Consider the following 16,211-nt stretch of genomic DNA (forward strand, 5'->3'; position numbering starts at 1 on the left):
AAATGGCAACCCACTCCAGTATTCTTGCCCGGGAAATCCCATGGACAGAGGAGCCTGGTGGGCTACAGTCCATGGGGTCACAAAGAGTCGGACACGACTGAGTGACTGAACAACAACAACCCTAGAAAGGGAATAGACAAGGAACACATGAGTTGGAAAAAGGGTCGAGTCTGTGCGATGGGATGGAAGGATCCGAGCACAAGGTAGGTCTGAGGTGCTCTGCTTTGGGTAAAACTAGACTTGGCTAGTTTCTGTGCCCAGGGAACACCTGCGTCCTGGCTTGTGTGTGCTCTCTGTATTGTACAGCAGGAATTGTCTGCTGGTTCTCCACATCCCTACCCTTGACCTGGCTTCATGCTGCGAACATCATGTCCCTGGAGGACAGCAAAGGAGAGAAATCAGCAGGAAACTTTTCTTGGGATGATAGCCTCCAAGGAGAGCTTTCCCTGAGTCAGCCCTAAAGAAGTGATCTTTTAAAAAACAATTTTGTATGTTTATTTCTGGCTGTACTGGGTTTTCACTGTGACACGGCTTTTCTCTAGTTGCGGCAAACGGAGGCTTCTTGCTGCAGTGGCTTCTTTTGTTGCAGAGCATGGGCTGCAAAAAGCAGGCTCAGTTGATTGCGGTGCTAGGGACACGTGGAATCTTCGTGGCCCAGGGATTGAACCCATGTCTCCTGCATTGGCAGATGGACTCTTTACCACTGAACCTCTAGGGGAGCCCGAGAGAACGAATTTTGCTAATCATCTCCAGAGGCTGCATATTCCCAGCCTGATAAGGAAAAGTCTACCTTCCTTTTTGTTTCTGTGAACTCACCACCTTCCCATCCGTTTTCTGGACAATGATGCCACCTAATGGGAACCAGTAATAACTCACAGTGTTTTAAGTGAGGAGATTGCATTTTCCAATATAACTCATGTTTCCCTGCTTTGTGCTTAACTCTGACACCTATTCAGTGCGGTTTGCCAGTTTCTGATGAAGACAGCACATGGCCAGTCCTACTTTTCATAATACCGTTAAGTATCTTAGGATGACTCTGTGTACCTATATTCAGTTATCACATAATACACGTTAAATATATTACAATCTTGTTTGTCAGTTATATCTAAATAAAGCTGAAAATTTTAATTTAAAAAAGATGGCTATAAATGATATAGATAACAGATGCACAAGAAGTCCAAGTGAATGGAGATATGTCAAAATGATAATAGGTACTGGGTTATGCTAGTGTGACTGTGGGTGTAGGGGGTTTGTTGGGGTTTATCGTGCATGTGATTGTGGTTTCTAAATGTTTTATAATATAGCTTGTATTTTTTTTCTTAGGAAATTTGCATTCATCATATGTATATTTTTAATAGATAATAAAGTTGGAAAACACAAGAAAAACAAAATCATTTGTACTCCCACCATTCAAATATACTTACTGTTTTCATTTTGGTATGCTTCTATTTTTCTTTTCTCTTTTTGGCCATGGTGTGCAGCTTGCAGGATCTTAGTTCCCCAACCAGGGATTGAACCCAGGCCGTAGCAGTGAAGTGCCAAGTCCTAACCACTGGACCACCAGGGAATACCCACTAGTCTTTTTAATTTTTTTATCATAGAATTTACATGTTTTTAAAAAACTGTAATTTTTAAATTACACATTCATTCTGTGTATTTCTTTTATCATTTACTATCACTCTTAGTAATAATTCTATTGGTTTTTATAATATAAAAATCACTCTTTATTGACTTCCCTGGTGGTCCAGTGGCTAAGATCCTGTGCTGGCAATGCAGAGGGCCCCGGTTCGATCCCTGGTCTTGGAACTAGTTCCCATGTGCTTCTAGTAAAGGTTCGAATATCGCAGCTGAAGATCGTGCATGCCACAGCTAAGACCTGTCACAGCCAAATAAATAAACAGTTTTTAAAAAGAACCTCCCAAAGCTAAATTACGCCTTGGGAAGGAAAAAAAAAAACACCTTTTTAAAAAGTTAATAATAAGTAAATAAAAATTAAAATCGTCCTTCAGACAAAGCTGCTTCCATGAAACCTGAATGCATCGTTGGTTGCATCAGGATCCTGTTAATAGAAATCTGACCTTAAAATAATCTTTTAATACTCTTATTTGTGCTATGTGTTCTTGTACGTGGAGACCTATTCAAAAGCCAGTACGGGAACAGGTGAAGACAGTAAGAAGAAAATAATTTTAGAATATACCTGCAACTACATGCAATGCCAAATGAGCCCACCAAGGGAGGTGATAGGAAGCTGTCCAAGAGGAGATACCGGCAGCCCAGCCGTGCACCAGCGCCACCTAGTGGTTGTGATTGAGACCGTCTGAAATCTCGGTCTCACTTCTGTAGGTCTAGGAGCTGGGCCTCTGAGTTCCAGGCCTTGCTCCAGGACTCCCTCCTCTCATCTCTGCTTAGCCTACTGAAAACAGAGCAAGACTACTGTCAGTGCACGAATACTTAGGAGATGTACATATCATAGCTTGAATGATGAGCACCAAAGGGGCACCAACTAAAAGGCAAAATGGGCTCATGGAATATATGAAATGAAACATTCAACCAGAAAGACAGAAGTTTGGAATTCTGACCCCTGAGATGCCATCAAATTATCATCCTTTTTACAGATCTCTTTTTCAAAGACATCTCTCTTCCACTCGTAACTCATTTACCTTATTATCCAAAAAGATGAGTATATGCCCTTTCTCTGACAGATGTTTTGATTGGGCTGTTGGGTTGGCAGGTGATGCAAGAGGAGACACCCTGGTTTGTTAGCATGTAAAGGGTTGATATGAATCCAGTTTTGTGACTTATTAGCTCTGTGACTCAGGCTACATCACTTCATCTTTCCGTGCTGTTTCCTCATTCCTCAAGATAATTATAGCTCTTTTAGTAGGTTATAATAAGAACGCTAGCCGTTTTTGTAATAAAAATCCTTAGTGTTAAGTGAGATTAGGTTAAAACTATTAAAAATTCAGTTTACTGATTCCAGGGCACACTGGTTTCCCCCCTTTTTAACATTTCTGAAATCATGATGTGTTGGTGACATGCATGAGTTTTTACTTTCTTTTTTTAAAAATTTAGTGTTTATTTATTTTATTTACTTAGCTGCACTATGTCTCACTTTTGGCATGCAGGATCTTTTAGTTGTGGTATGTAGGATCTAGTTTCCTGACCAGGGATCGAACCCAGGCCTCCTGCATTGAAACGTGGAGTCTTAGCCACTGGACCACCAGGGATGTCCCTGTTTTTGCTTTCTTAACAGTTATATAAAATGTGCTCCTTACATTTGCTGATGTTTAAAATGAAATGTGATAATTAGGTCAGCAGGGTGTTTGATACGCTCCAGGGAGAACAGTTCTAAGTGCCCTTGGTAGTGTCTGTAAATGTAAACCTTGAACATGACAAGTGGTTATATGAGGCCTGGTGGTGACCATTCTCTCACTGCTCTGTTCCCAGTCTCAGACTTGAGCCCATGAGCTACTATTTCTAAGAAGCTTATTTGGCAAGCATGTGTTGAGCCTTTCAAAATTCACTGAGATTACACAGAGCATGGTTCATAATTCAGCAGTCTGTACCATTTAGCACACAGTATACATGAAGTGAGTGATGGTGGGCTGTTTTGAAGAGGGTATGTAGGAGGCTGGGTGTAATCCCTCCTCTAATTCTATTGATTCTTTTTCTGCTGTATTTGTTGTTCAGTCATGAAGTCTTATCCAACTCTTTGTGACCCCACGGAGTGTATCACGCCAGGTTTCCCTGTCCTTCACTATCTCCCTGAGTTTGCTCTAATCCATGTACATTGAGTCGGTGATGCCTTCCAACCATCTCATCCTCTGTCGTCCCCTTCTCCTCCTGCCCTCAGTCTTTTCCAGCATCAGGGTCTTTTCCAACGAGTTGGCTTTTCATATCAGGTGGCCAAAGTATTGGAGCTTCAGTCCTTCCAATGAATATTCAGGACTCATTTAATTTAGGACTGACTGGTTTGATCTCTTTGCAGTCCAAGGGACTCTCAAGAGTCTTCTCAAGCACCACAGTTTGAAAGCATCAATTCTTCAGTGCTTAGCCCTCTTCCAACTCTCACATCCATACATGACTACTGGAAAAACCATAGCTTTGACTAGACGGACCTCTGTCAGCAAAGTGATGTCTCTGTTTTTTAATACACTTTCTAGGTTTGTCATAGCTTTTCTTCCAAGGGGCAAGTAGACTGCTACTTTCTCTTAAGTTCTCTACAAGGGCTCAATGCGATGCTGCATGGAAAATACCTGGCACATATTCAACTCAGTAAATAACCACAGATTTTACAGGCATACCTCATTTTATTGTACTTTACTTTCCTGTGCTTCACAGATACTGCATTTTTTTATGAATTAAAGGTTTATCCAGCAAGTCTATCAGCATCATTTTTCCAACAGCCTTTGCTCACTTTGTGTCTCTGTCACATTTTGGTAATTCTTGCAACATTTCAGTACTCTTGCCTGGAAAATCCCATGGACAGAGGAGCCTGGTAGGTTGCACTCCATGGGGTCGCTAAGAGTCGGACACGACTGAGCGACTTCGCTTTCAGTTTTCACTTTCATGCATTGGAGAAGGAAATGGCAACCCACTCCAGTGTTCTTGCCTAGAGAATCCCAGGGACGGGGGAGCCTGGTGGGCTACCGTCTATGGGGTCGCAGAGTCGGACACGACTGAAGCGACTTAGCAGCAGCAGTAGCAGCAATATTTCAAACTTTTTCCTTATTATTATATTTGTTATGGTGGCTTGTGATCAGTCATCTTTGATGTCACTGTAGCAAAAAGATTACAACTCACTAATGGCTCAGTTTATGATTAAGTTCAGTTCAGTCACTCAGTCATGTCCGACTCCTTGCGACCCCATGAATCGCAGCACGCCAGATTAGCACCTTTTAACAATAAAGTGTTTTTTATTAGAGTATGTATGGGTTTTTTTTGCCTTTTCGTACTATTCATGGGGTTCTCAGTATAAAAAGGCAAATATGTATTTATCATATATAATGACACAGGATGAAATGGTTGGATGGCATCACCAACTCAATGGACGTGAGTTTCAGCAAACTCCGGGAGATGATGGATGGGGAAGCCTGGTGTGCTGCAGTCCATGGGGTTGCAAAGAGTCAGACATGACTGAGGGACTGAACAATAACAACGAATTTATTTTTTTTAGACATAATGCCATTGCATACCTAACACTGCATGTGCTCAGTCGTGTCCAACTCTGCGACCCAATGGACTGTAGACCACCGGGCTCCTCTGTCCATGGGATTTCCTAGGCAAGAATACTGGATTGGGTTGCCATGCCCTCCTCCAGGGGATCTTCCCAACCCAGGGATCAAACTCGCATCTCCTGCATTGCAGGCAGGTTCTTTACTGCTGAGCCACCAGGGCTTCCCCATACTTAACATTATAGAATAGTATAAGCGTAATTTTTATATGCACTGGGAAACCAAAATCATTGTGTGTTTCACTTTTCTGCAGCGGTCTGAAAGCAAACCTGCAGTATCTCTGAGGTCTGTCTGTAGGCCATCTCCTTGGCAACTGGCCCTAGTCTTTTTCTCTCTGTCTTTCAGTCTAATAAGGTTCCTGTTGTTCAGCATCCGCACCATGTGCATCCGTTGACGCCCCTCATCACCTACAGCAACGACCACTTCTCTCCCGGCTCCCCTCCCACACACCTCTCCCCAGAGATCGATCCAAAGACAGGTGAGTTGGCTGCCACTCAAGCTGGCCCAGGTAACTCATAAGAGAACTGTCTTAGGAGTCACATGTGCTGACAAAAGCAAGTCTTGATTGGGAAGGGGCACCCGCGTGGAGAACAGTGTGATAAGGGAATCCAGGAGGCCTGCTCTGCCATGTGGCTCACAGACGTGGCGTTTATGGTGATGGGGTTAGTTTCTGGGTTGTCTTTGGCCAATTGTTCTGACTCGGTCCTTCCTGGTGGCGCACACATTGCTCAGCCAAGATGGATGCCAGCTAGAAGGATTCTGGGAGGTGGTAGGATACATGGCATCTCATTTTGACCTTTCCCGAACTCTTCCAGTTGGTGATGGCTTATTAGTTCCATGTTCCTTGCCCGGGCCTCCTGTCGTAAAATAACTCACGCAAATGGTTTCTATGATACCTGGCCAGGGTGGGCAGTTTCAGTCAGTGTGTTTCCCGTAACAGACTTAGAAGTATAGATACAAGGCAGGAGACCGAGTTGACTTTTTTCTTAACTTGCTCACCCACACTGTTCATCCCAGAGAGAACCATTGTTTCCATAAAATTCCCATAGAGTTGCTGTGGCTCAGAGCATTTTTGGAGTCCCTCTTTAGACAGCTATTACAAGTTACAGATAATAAGGAGGATAAATGTGGAACAGATGTCACCGATCCAAGCTCAGTCTGCTCACCACATGACAGGCCTGTAATTGGGAGGCAAGGGATAACAACTTTATTCAGAAAACTGGGTATCCGAGAAGATAGCGGACTAATGTCTTAGAGAACTATCTTTTCGCAGTCTGGATGCCAGTTTCTTTTATAGAACAGAGAGGGGGAGGAAGTGAGGAAATAAAATAAAAAGGCCATAAGTCTCCTGGCTTGGCCTGCATCAGGGCAGGGATGTGTTAATTTCTTCTTTGCAGCCAGTCACAGATGGGCCAGGTCAGAACAGTCTCCCTGTGAGCTGAACAAAGGCACTTTAGTTTAACTCTCCAACAGAGGGGCAGGGTTCCCTGAGACAGACCAGTATGTATGCTTGCAGCTTATAGACAGAATCTTTTCAACAATTATAGTAACAAGAGCATGGAGAGCAAAGGTTAAAGTCAAAGAAAAACAGATCCAACGTGGAATCAGCTACTGTTCTTCCCTGTTACACAGAAATCTGAAGTTTATTTTTCCATGAATGAAACAGCTTTTCCAGCTGATGACTCCGGAGATAATCTTGGGTTTCTCAGTCCAAGATTTCCTGTCTGTGTCTTGGACACCTCCAATATGAGCAGTTGGAAGTTACTGGTGACTGAGGGCAGAAACAGTGAAAGAAAGGGCATTGCAAGCTGCAGAGCATCTGGGAACAAAGGGTAGCCTCCTGTTTGATGTGACTTTAAGGTGTAGGGTCAAGGAACTGTCTGACACATCTCTCCTTGGAAGCAGGAATCCCCCGGCCCCCTCATCCATCCGAGCTGTCTCCATATTACCCACTGTCTCCCGGAGCTGTTGGGCAAATCCCACATCCCCTCAGCTGGCTCGTCCCACAGTAAGGAAACTTACAGCCTTTCTTATCCCTCCTTCCTTACACTGAGCTCTGCCTCCTGTACCTCCAGCCTGTTCTTGGGGTCCACATACAGATGCCCCCCACCTCCTTCCCCATCCCCACAGTGGAGCCCTCTCACCAAGCCTGGAACTTCCCCAGGGCATCAGAACAAGTTCCCCAGGCAGCATCTTCCCAACTGCCACTTCCTCCTTCTTGCCTTTTATTTATCATCCTGTCTTCCCAACCCCTTCTCCGTCCCTATGAACGTTCCCATTTCAGCCAGCTTCCTGACCAGATTTCCTTACTCCTGGCCCTTATAGGCAAGGACAGCCCATGTACTCCCTTCCTCCCGGTGGCTTCAGGCACCCCTACCCTGCCCTCGCCATGAATGCCTCGATGTCCAGGTGAGTCCTGGGGCTGCGGCTGTGAGCGGGGAAGTGGCAGCGCGGGGAATGCTTGTCTACTGGCTCCCCTGCAGTTTCTGACCATTACATGACACAGCTTTCTCTTGGCAGCGAGCAAAGAGGCAGGTGCTCACCTTTCCTCCCCGCCTCTCTGATTAGTTGTGGAATGGAGACAACAGGCTCTGCTCCCTCTTGCCCCATCTCTCTCTCTCAAGAGGAGAATTTTAAAGCCCTCGCACTCAGTCCTCCTGCACGTTCCCCTATGGGCTGGGCAGGGCTTGGTGGCACTGAAGCATTTTGAATATGTCAGACTGAAGCCAGAGGCTGGGAGATTAATTGTTCCTGAAATGATGTCAGGAGAAGGGAACTATGAAAGAGGATTTCCATCTCAGGGGCCAACCTACCTGACAATGATACCACCAATGACAAAAAAAAAAATACAACCCACAGCATAAGCCTTTTCTTTCCCTTCCCCTGTGTACCTGGCCTCCGACCTCCTGCATCTCCTGTTTTTCATCCCATCTGCTTTCAGCACCGGATGTAGGAACCCTGTGCGTTTGTGGGGGAAGGGAGGTTTGCTGGCTGTTTCCCAAAATGAGTTCCTTCGAGGTCAGTCAATAGCCTTCTCTTGCTCCAACTCTGCCATGGCAGAGATGTTCACATGCCTCTGCCATCAAGGCTGGGTTCCACCACGTCCTCCGCAAGTAACAAGCATTTAGCCTGAATCCCTCTGTTGTTTTTGTTTCCCCCTGGTGTGCAGCCTGGTTTCCAGTCGGTTCTCCCCTCACATGGTGGCTCCGGCCCATCCTGGTCTGCCCACCTCAGGGATCCCCCACCCCGCCATTGTCTCCCCCATCGTCAAGCAGGAACCAGCGCCCCCCAGCCTGAGCCCGGCTGTGAGCGCGTGAGTAATGGGCAGCCTGGTGGCAGGTGGCCAGTCTCTGAGCAGCAAGTGCCATTGATTCTTCTCCTGGGGACCTTCAGCCGGCAGCTCCCTCGGCCACATCCTCCCCTCTTGCAAACTGTTCCCTTTGACTCCTGGAATTCCCATCCTCTCAGAGACACCATGCATCTTTTCTCACAGTAAGGGAAGCCCTACAATCAGGACTTTGAAAGTGAAAGAGAAACTGAGAGAGCTTTTAGCTTCCTTCCCTGTCCCCCTATACACATGAAAATTGCAAGGGGAGTTTTCTCAAGGTCACATGGTTGACTTGGGTCAGAGTTGAGTCCAGCACCATGGCCCACGCTTTATCCACTGAAAGTCAACGTCTCATGGCCAAGGAAACCTGGCCCTGCTCTGTTTCTGCCTACAGTGCTCTGCCCCCTCCTCTTTCCCACCTGGGGCCAGTCCATCTTAGCTTCCCACCACCACCCTCTACTCCTTTGTCAGGAAGTTGTCCTCTCCTAGAATATGGCTGGAGGTCAGTCAGAGACTAGGAACTGGGTGCTCAGGTGCTGAAAGCAGCCCTGGGCAACTTTCATTAGCTGCCAAGTGGCTCATCCCCCCCTGCCCAGAGGCAGCCAGCCCTTAGCCTCCTTGAGAGATGACAGCCAACAAATGCTAACCTACAGCCTTGTGACTTCCCAGGAAATCACCAGTCACAGTGAAGAAAGAGGAAGAAAAGAAGCCCCACGTGAAGAAGCCTCTTAATGCCTTCATGTTATATATGAAGGAGATGAGGGCCAAGGTGGTGGCCGAGTGCACCCTGAAGGAGAGTGCAGCCATCAACCAGATCCTGGGGAGGAAGGTAAGGTCTGCCCCTGTGTTCCAGGCTGTGCAGCTCAGCGTCCCTCATGCTCACCACTCTGTCCTCGCTGGTCCTCTCTCTACAGTGGCACAACCTGTCCCGAGAAGAACAGGCCAAGTACTACGAATTGGCCCGGAAGGAGCGGCAGCTTCACTCACAGCTCTACCCGACCTGGTCAGCCCGGGACAACTATGTACGTGCCCACTCAGACAGCAGGGGCAGCCTCCAAGTGAGGATTTGGGGGAGAATGAAGCTGACTCCAGTGATAGAGGACCCTTAAGGCCAGGGAGAAGTCTGTATTTTTAATTCTCAGGAGGGCCACAAGGACATGGTTTTGGTGTCCTGAGGACAGACTTAAATTTGTGCCTGTCCCATTGCAAGTGGGGCATGCACACATGCTAAGTCACTTCAGTTGTGTCCGACTCTTTGCAACCCTGTGAACTGTAGCCCGCCAGGCTCCTCCATCCATGGGATTCTCCAGGCAAGAATACTGGAGTGGGTTGCCATTTCCTCCTCCAGGGGATCTTCCGGACCCAGGGATCAAACCTGTGTTTCTTAAGTCTCCTGCATTGGAGGGCGGGTTCTTAACCACTAGCGCCACCTGGGAAGCCAATTGGAATTGGAAGTGGACTCAGCCTTTAATTCCATAATTCAGGGTGTGGTGTCAGCTGTGTGCTAGTTCTGATGATCAGTGTCTCTAGCAAAGGGCTCCCAACCTGGGGTTCACAATGCCATGAGCTACTGCCTACATTTCTGATACCTCCCTGGAACTGGACAGGTTTTTTAATTTTATTTTTTAAAACTTTTTTGGTGGGGCTGCACGAGCTTTCTCTAGATGCGATGTGCAGGGGGGCTCCTCTCTTGTTGCAGTGGGAAGGTTTCTCACTGCAGTGGCTTCTCTTGTGGAGCACAGGCTGTAGAGTATGCAGGCTCAGTGGTTGTGGCACACGGGCTTAGTTGCCCCACAGCATGTGTGATCTTCCCAGACCAGGGCTCAAACCCATTGGCAGGTGGATTCTTAACCCCTAGACTGCCAGGGAAGTCCCTGTATGTATGTTCTTACTTGCTCTTTTTCTGCTAAAAGTCTTCATAGCTGAGTTAGTTTTTTCTTTCCCCCCTTTGGTGCCAACTGAGCCCACACCTTCAACAGTGAAAGCATATAGTCCTAACCACTGAATCGCCGGGGAATTCCAGCTGCATGAGATTTTCAGTGAGACCTGGGATGCCTCAATAAAGATCAGGATCCTGACACTGTTCTAGAGACAGAAATAGAAAACTAAGCCTGCAGGGCAGGGAAAGAATGAGACCTTCCAAGAAAGTCAGGACCTATCCGACCTGAGGGGAGGGAGGTGGCCCCCCAGAAAGGCTCACCTTGCCTCCTCATGGGCCTGCTGCACAGAATGTGACCTGGGTGCCTGGTACAAAAAATATCCTGTCTCCCCACTTCATAACTGAATCCATCAGAAAAGCCGTTATTCTGTCCCTGATTATTACCTTTTCCTTTCGCCATATCTTTCAGGGTAAGAAAAAGAAGAGGAAGCGAGAAAAGCAGCTGTCCCAGACACAGTCCCAGCAGCAGCAAGTCCAGGAGGCAGACGGTGAGTCTTCAGGAGGGAACTGTGTCTTTACTTCTTTTTCCCACTGTGCCAGCTACACCTGCTGGCACCCTGTGGGTGGGTCTCTGATGGACACCATGTCAACGCTGTGTTTTAATATTAATAGCTGCCATTTTCAAGGCCTCCGCCTCATGTACACTTGTGCGTGCATGCTAAGTCGCTTCCATCATGTCTGACTCTTTGCAACCCTAGGGACTGCATCCCGCCAGGCTCGTCTGTCCATGGGGATTCTCCAGGCAAGAATACTGGAATGGGTTATCATGCCCTCCACCAGGGGCTCTTCCTGACCCAGGGATCGAACCTGCATCTCTTATGTCTACATGCATTGCCAGGCGGGTTCTTTACCAGTAGCACCACCTGTTATTACCCCCCTTTTGGAGATGATCAGTTCAGAGGCTTAGAGAAGTGAAAGGACTTTCCCGGTCACACTGCTTGGTAAATGGAGGGAGGATTTGGTCCAGCACTTTGTCACTCGAAAGGTGCTCTTCAATTCAGTTGAGTTGCGTCTTATTTGAGGGTTAGGTTCTAAAATCAATGCAGTAAAAGTAAAAACTGAATGTTGTTGAAATGAGTCTTGAAATTCCCTTAGGAACCCAGCCCCTTAGAGACTTGGATACCACCTTTCAATGAATCCAGTAGATTCAGGTTTTCCTTCAATGTTTGCTTGGCCGAATATCAGAAATAATTATTTGCTTGGATTAGGAAGGCCCCTTTGTGCCACAAACGTCTTTTTACATCAGAATCTCACCCAGCACAGACTAGCCCATACCTTGACCAGTATTTCAATCACACCTCCCATCTCAGGCTCATTCCAGGATAAGGGTAGAACTAGTTTAGTTCCATCTAAAGGGCTTCACAGGTGGCTTGGCTGGTAAAGAATCCTCCTGCAATGCAGGAGAACTGGGTTTGATCCCAGTGTAGGGAAGATCCCTGGAGAAGGGCATGACTACCCACTCCAGTAGTCTTGCCTGGAGAATTCCATGGACAGAAGAGCCTGGTGAGCTACAGTCCATAGGGTTGTGAACAGTGAGACGTGACTGAGCACCTAACACACACACACACTAAGTGCTTTTTATCGCCTTTCCTTTCACTTCCTTTCCTAGCTTTCTAATATCTCTATAATTTGTGTATTCATCTCCATAGGCGTACACTAAGTTAACTGTGTATATGACGCAAAATCTGTTGAATTGGTGCTTAGCAGGCGCTGTACTATCTCTAGGAGGATCATAATCCAAAGATTTTAAAGCAAAATGAATGGAGATCCATCCCCCAAATGATAAGATTTAGGCAGGAAGATGATAATTGCTAGAGAAGGAAATGGCAAACCACTCCATTATTCTTGCCGGGAGAATTCCACCAACAAGAGAAGCCTGACGGGCTACAGTCCATAGCGGCGCAAGGAGGCGGATATCACTGAGCACAGCACAGCATGATAATTTGATAAGCTCAGCTATTTTCCCTCCAGGCAGATACTGAACGGGGTCTTTGGCATGTTGGCATTGGCCCTTTTCTGTGCTCTAGGGGTCCTGAAAGCTTTAGGCGTCATTTCAGGGCCCCACATCCCTCCCTGTACGCATGCTTGTTTCCCGGGTCATATGTACTACTTCCATCTTTCCCAGCGTTCCTAGCGGCTGACTCTTTCTTGTCGTCCGTCCCCCCCCCCCCCCAGGTGCTGTGGCCTCCAAAAGCAAGAAGCCATGTGTCCAGTACCTGCCCCCCGAGAAGCCCTGTGACAGCCCTGCTTCCTCCCACGGCAGCATGCTGGACTCCCCAGCTACCCCCTCCGCGGCCTTGGCCTCCCCGGCTGCCCCGGCCGCCACCCACTCGGAGCAAGCCCAGCCCCTCTCCCTCACCACCAAGCCAGAGACCCGGGCTCAGCTCGCTCTCCACTCGGCTGCCTTCCTGTCATCAAAGGCTGCCGCCACCTCCTCTGGCCAGATGGGCAGCCAGCCCCCTCTCCTGTCCCGGCCCCTCCCTTTGGGGTCCGTGCCCACAGCTCTGCTGACGTCCCCCCCTTCCTTCCCCGCCACGCTCCACGCCCACCAGGCCCTCCCCGTGCTCCAGGCCCAGCCTCTGTCCTTGGTCACCAAGTCTGCCCACTAAGCTGCCCCCCCTGACCTATGCAGGCTGTCACGTGACTCATCGAGTAGTAAGGATGCAGAAGGAAAAAAAAAAGGAAACTTTATTGGTCAATATTTGACCACTCTGGACTGTTCTGTAAAGTGACTGATAACAGCAGCACTTTACGTTTTGTAGATGTAACCAGTAGCTGATCTTAAGGCTTTTTTAAAAAAACAAACAAACAAAAATCTTAAAAAAAAAAAAAGAAAACGAGAACTGAAAAGTAGTGTGTTATTCTTCCTGTATGTGCAGCGGTGGATGGACCTGGGCAGAAGGTACCCCTCTCTCTACCTCCTGGACTCTCTGCCCTCCTTCCTCTTCCCATCATCCCCGCACATCCAACTCCCGACCCCCTGCTTCCTGGCTCCCCTCAATCCAGCTTACACGTTGGCCCTTGTTGCCGTTTCTAGCCTCTTTGTCTACAACCCATTCCTTGACATTCCCTTTTACTTGGCCCACGTTTTTCTCCTATGGGTTCATGCCTTCATCTTCGTCCTCTGCCCAGTGTAAGGCTGTCACCACATGAGAAGACACCTTAGCCTCCTTTGTCTCCACCAGCGCACCTTTCCCTCAGTGGCCCTAAACCACCACCCCCACCCCCCAGCCTCCAGCTTTCTGTGGAGGAAGAGGTCCTCTAAAATGGTTCTCCCCTGCATTTAAAGGGACTCAAGGTGCCTGCCACTTCCTCAGCGAAGAAGCCTGTGTTCCACCCCCTTACCAGTCAAGATGTTCCCTCACAGCCCCGGAGTGGCAGACAGGACTTGGTGCTGAGGTCTGGCTCCTGTCACCTGGGAATGTGCTAGCACAATCTGCCAAAGCTCTGAGACCCTCCTCCCTCCCCAATCACCTCACATGCTTCTTCTGTGTGTATTTCTTTTCATTTTTATGGGGTTTTTTGGAGCAATTTAAACTCCCAGTTGTTTATTTTCACAAAAGAAAATAAAATTGCAGTTGCAAAACTTTGCTGAGTATTTTAGTCCTTTGTTGACTCAAGCCCCTTTCTTCACACCAAAGACTGTGTAACATTTTTACAGAATGCAAAGGAGGAATGCCTCTATTGGAAGGGGATGTAAGTCATGCCTGACAGAACTAGAAATATCTAATCCCGTTTTCAGCCTCGAATGTGCACAGACCAGTCGGTATAGATAACTGAGATCCAAAGGGATGAATCTTTTTATTTTCATTTGTCTTCATTACCTCAAAAAGAAACCCCATACTCTTTGGAAATTACCTTCCACTTCCTCCTTCTCACACCACCACCTCCAGCCCCGGACAATCATGAATCTGCTTTCTGTCTCTGTGTTTGTCTGTTCTGGACACTTCATGTTTTTTAAACAATTATTTATCTAACTTATTTTTGGCAGAGCTGGGTCTTCATCACTGTGTGTGGGCTAGTCTCTAGTTGTGGTGCACTAGCCTGTTGGTGCAGTGCCTTCTCTTGCTGTGGAGTACAAGCTCTAGGTGCACGGGCTTCAGCAGCTGTGGCACAAGTGCTCGTCAGTTGTGGTTCCCAGGCCCCAGAGTGCAGTCCCAGCAGCTGTGGCACACAGGCTTTAGTTGTTCCATGGCATGTGAAATCTTCCTGGACCAGGGATTGAAACCATGTCCCCTGCATTGGCAGGCGGACTCCCATTCACTGTACCACCAGGGAAGTCCTATTTGTGTTCTTTTTGATGATAGCCATTATGGCAGGTGTCAGATGATCTCGTAGTTTTTATTTGCATTTCCCTGATGCATTTTCCTATTTTTTTTTTTTATTACAGCTGCCCTAGTAAGTGTGGAGTGGTGTCTCATTGTAATTTTGATTTGCATTTATCTAACTAATACTAATGATGGTGAACATCCATACATTAGTGAGTTATCCCAACACCACTTGTTGAAAGACAAGATTCTTTCCCCCATTGAACAGTCAGCATCGTGGTTAAAAATCAATTGACCACAAATATATAGGTTTATTTCCATACTCTCAATTCTATTCCATTAGCCATATGTCTTTATGCCTGTGCTACACTGTCCTAATCAATGTTGTAATTAGTTTTAAAATTGGAAAATGAGAGTCCTCTAATTTCATTCTTTTTCAAACCTGTTTTAGCTATTCTGGGTCTCTTGCATTTTTATATGAATTTTAGGATCAATTTATTAATTTCTGTAGAGAAGCCACCAGGAATTTTAATAGAAATTGTACTGGTAGATCAATTTGGGAAGTACAGCCATTCTAACAAGTACATCTTCCACTTCATGAATATGCGATGTCTTTCCATTTATTTAGGGCTTCTTGAGTTTCTTTTAATAATATTTGTAGTTTTCAGAGTATAAGTCTTGCATTTCTTTTGATAAATTTATTCCTAAGGGGTTTATTCTTTTTGATACTATTGTAGATGGAATTGTTTCTTAACTTCATTTTTAGATTGTCTGTTGAAAGTATATAGAAATACTGTTGATTTTTATATATTGATCTCACTTCTTAAATCCTTGCTTAACCTGTCCTAATAAATTTTTAGAAAATCCTCAAGATTCTGTTTATGCAAGTTCATGTTATCTACAAATAGATATAGTTTTACTTCTTTCTTTGAATCTGGATGCTTCTTATTTTCTTTTCTTGCTGAATTATCTTGGCTACTTTCAATATAAAGTTGAATGAAAGTGGTAAGAACAGTCATGCGTGGTTCTTTATCTCAGAGGGTGAGCATTTAGTCCTTTACCATTACCGTTGTGTTAGTAGTAAGGTTTTTGTACATGCCTTCTTCAGGTTGAAGAAGGTCCCTTCTTTTCCAAGTTTGTTGAGTATTTTTATATGTAGAAATGCCAGGAAATTTAAAATTTATTCAAGCTATGGCCCTATCATTCCCTTAAACCAGTACTGGTGTGAGTAAGGAGTTAGTTCTAAAATCTACCTTCTCTACTCCTATTCCAGGCAGCAGCACTTCCTGGAGAAAAAACACACACCTGCAGTAGGTACCACAATAGACACGTGCCTAACATAAGCTAGGCCCTCAACACCACTCACCAGTTACTGCACTCAGCCTTTGTCAGTTTCCTGTATTAATCCCCTCAACAACTCTTCTCTCTACCATCCTCAAGCC

The 16,211-nt window shown here is 46.3% G+C and overlaps 1 protein-coding gene across 5 annotated transcripts in view; it reads left to right on the plus strand.

The window, feature by feature from the left end:
* Positions 1 to 14,087, plus strand: part of TCF7L1 (transcription factor 7 like 1) — a 191,176-nt gene extending 177,089 nt beyond the window's left edge. For 2 of the 5 annotated variants that reach the window (XM_081596928.1, XM_081596927.1), the window contains 8 exons: positions 5,580 to 5,712; positions 7,140 to 7,242; positions 7,560 to 7,643; positions 8,404 to 8,547; positions 9,232 to 9,391; positions 9,477 to 9,584; positions 10,911 to 10,989; positions 12,677 to 14,087. In XM_081596928.1, the coding sequence (XP_081453054.1) occupies positions 5,580 to 5,712; positions 7,140 to 7,242; positions 7,560 to 7,643; positions 8,404 to 8,547; positions 9,232 to 9,391; positions 9,477 to 9,584; positions 10,911 to 10,989; positions 12,677 to 13,110 (1,245 nt within the window). In that variant the 3' untranslated portion in view covers positions 13,111 to 14,087. The remainder of the gene's footprint in view (positions 1 to 5,579; positions 5,713 to 7,139; positions 7,243 to 7,559; positions 7,644 to 8,403; positions 8,548 to 9,231; positions 9,392 to 9,476; positions 9,585 to 10,910; positions 10,990 to 12,676) is intronic. The other 3 variants (XM_081596931.1, XM_081596929.1, XM_081596930.1) reach the window with 2 other exon arrangements.
* Positions 14,088 to 16,211: the final 2,124 nt, after the last annotated feature.

This window comes from Giraffa tippelskirchi, chromosome 4, assembly GCF_054371585.1.
Source record: "Giraffa tippelskirchi isolate mGirTip1 chromosome 4, T2T-mGirTip1v1.2.pri, whole genome shotgun sequence".
Lineage (NCBI taxonomy): Eukaryota > Metazoa > Chordata > Mammalia > Artiodactyla > Giraffidae > Giraffa > Giraffa tippelskirchi.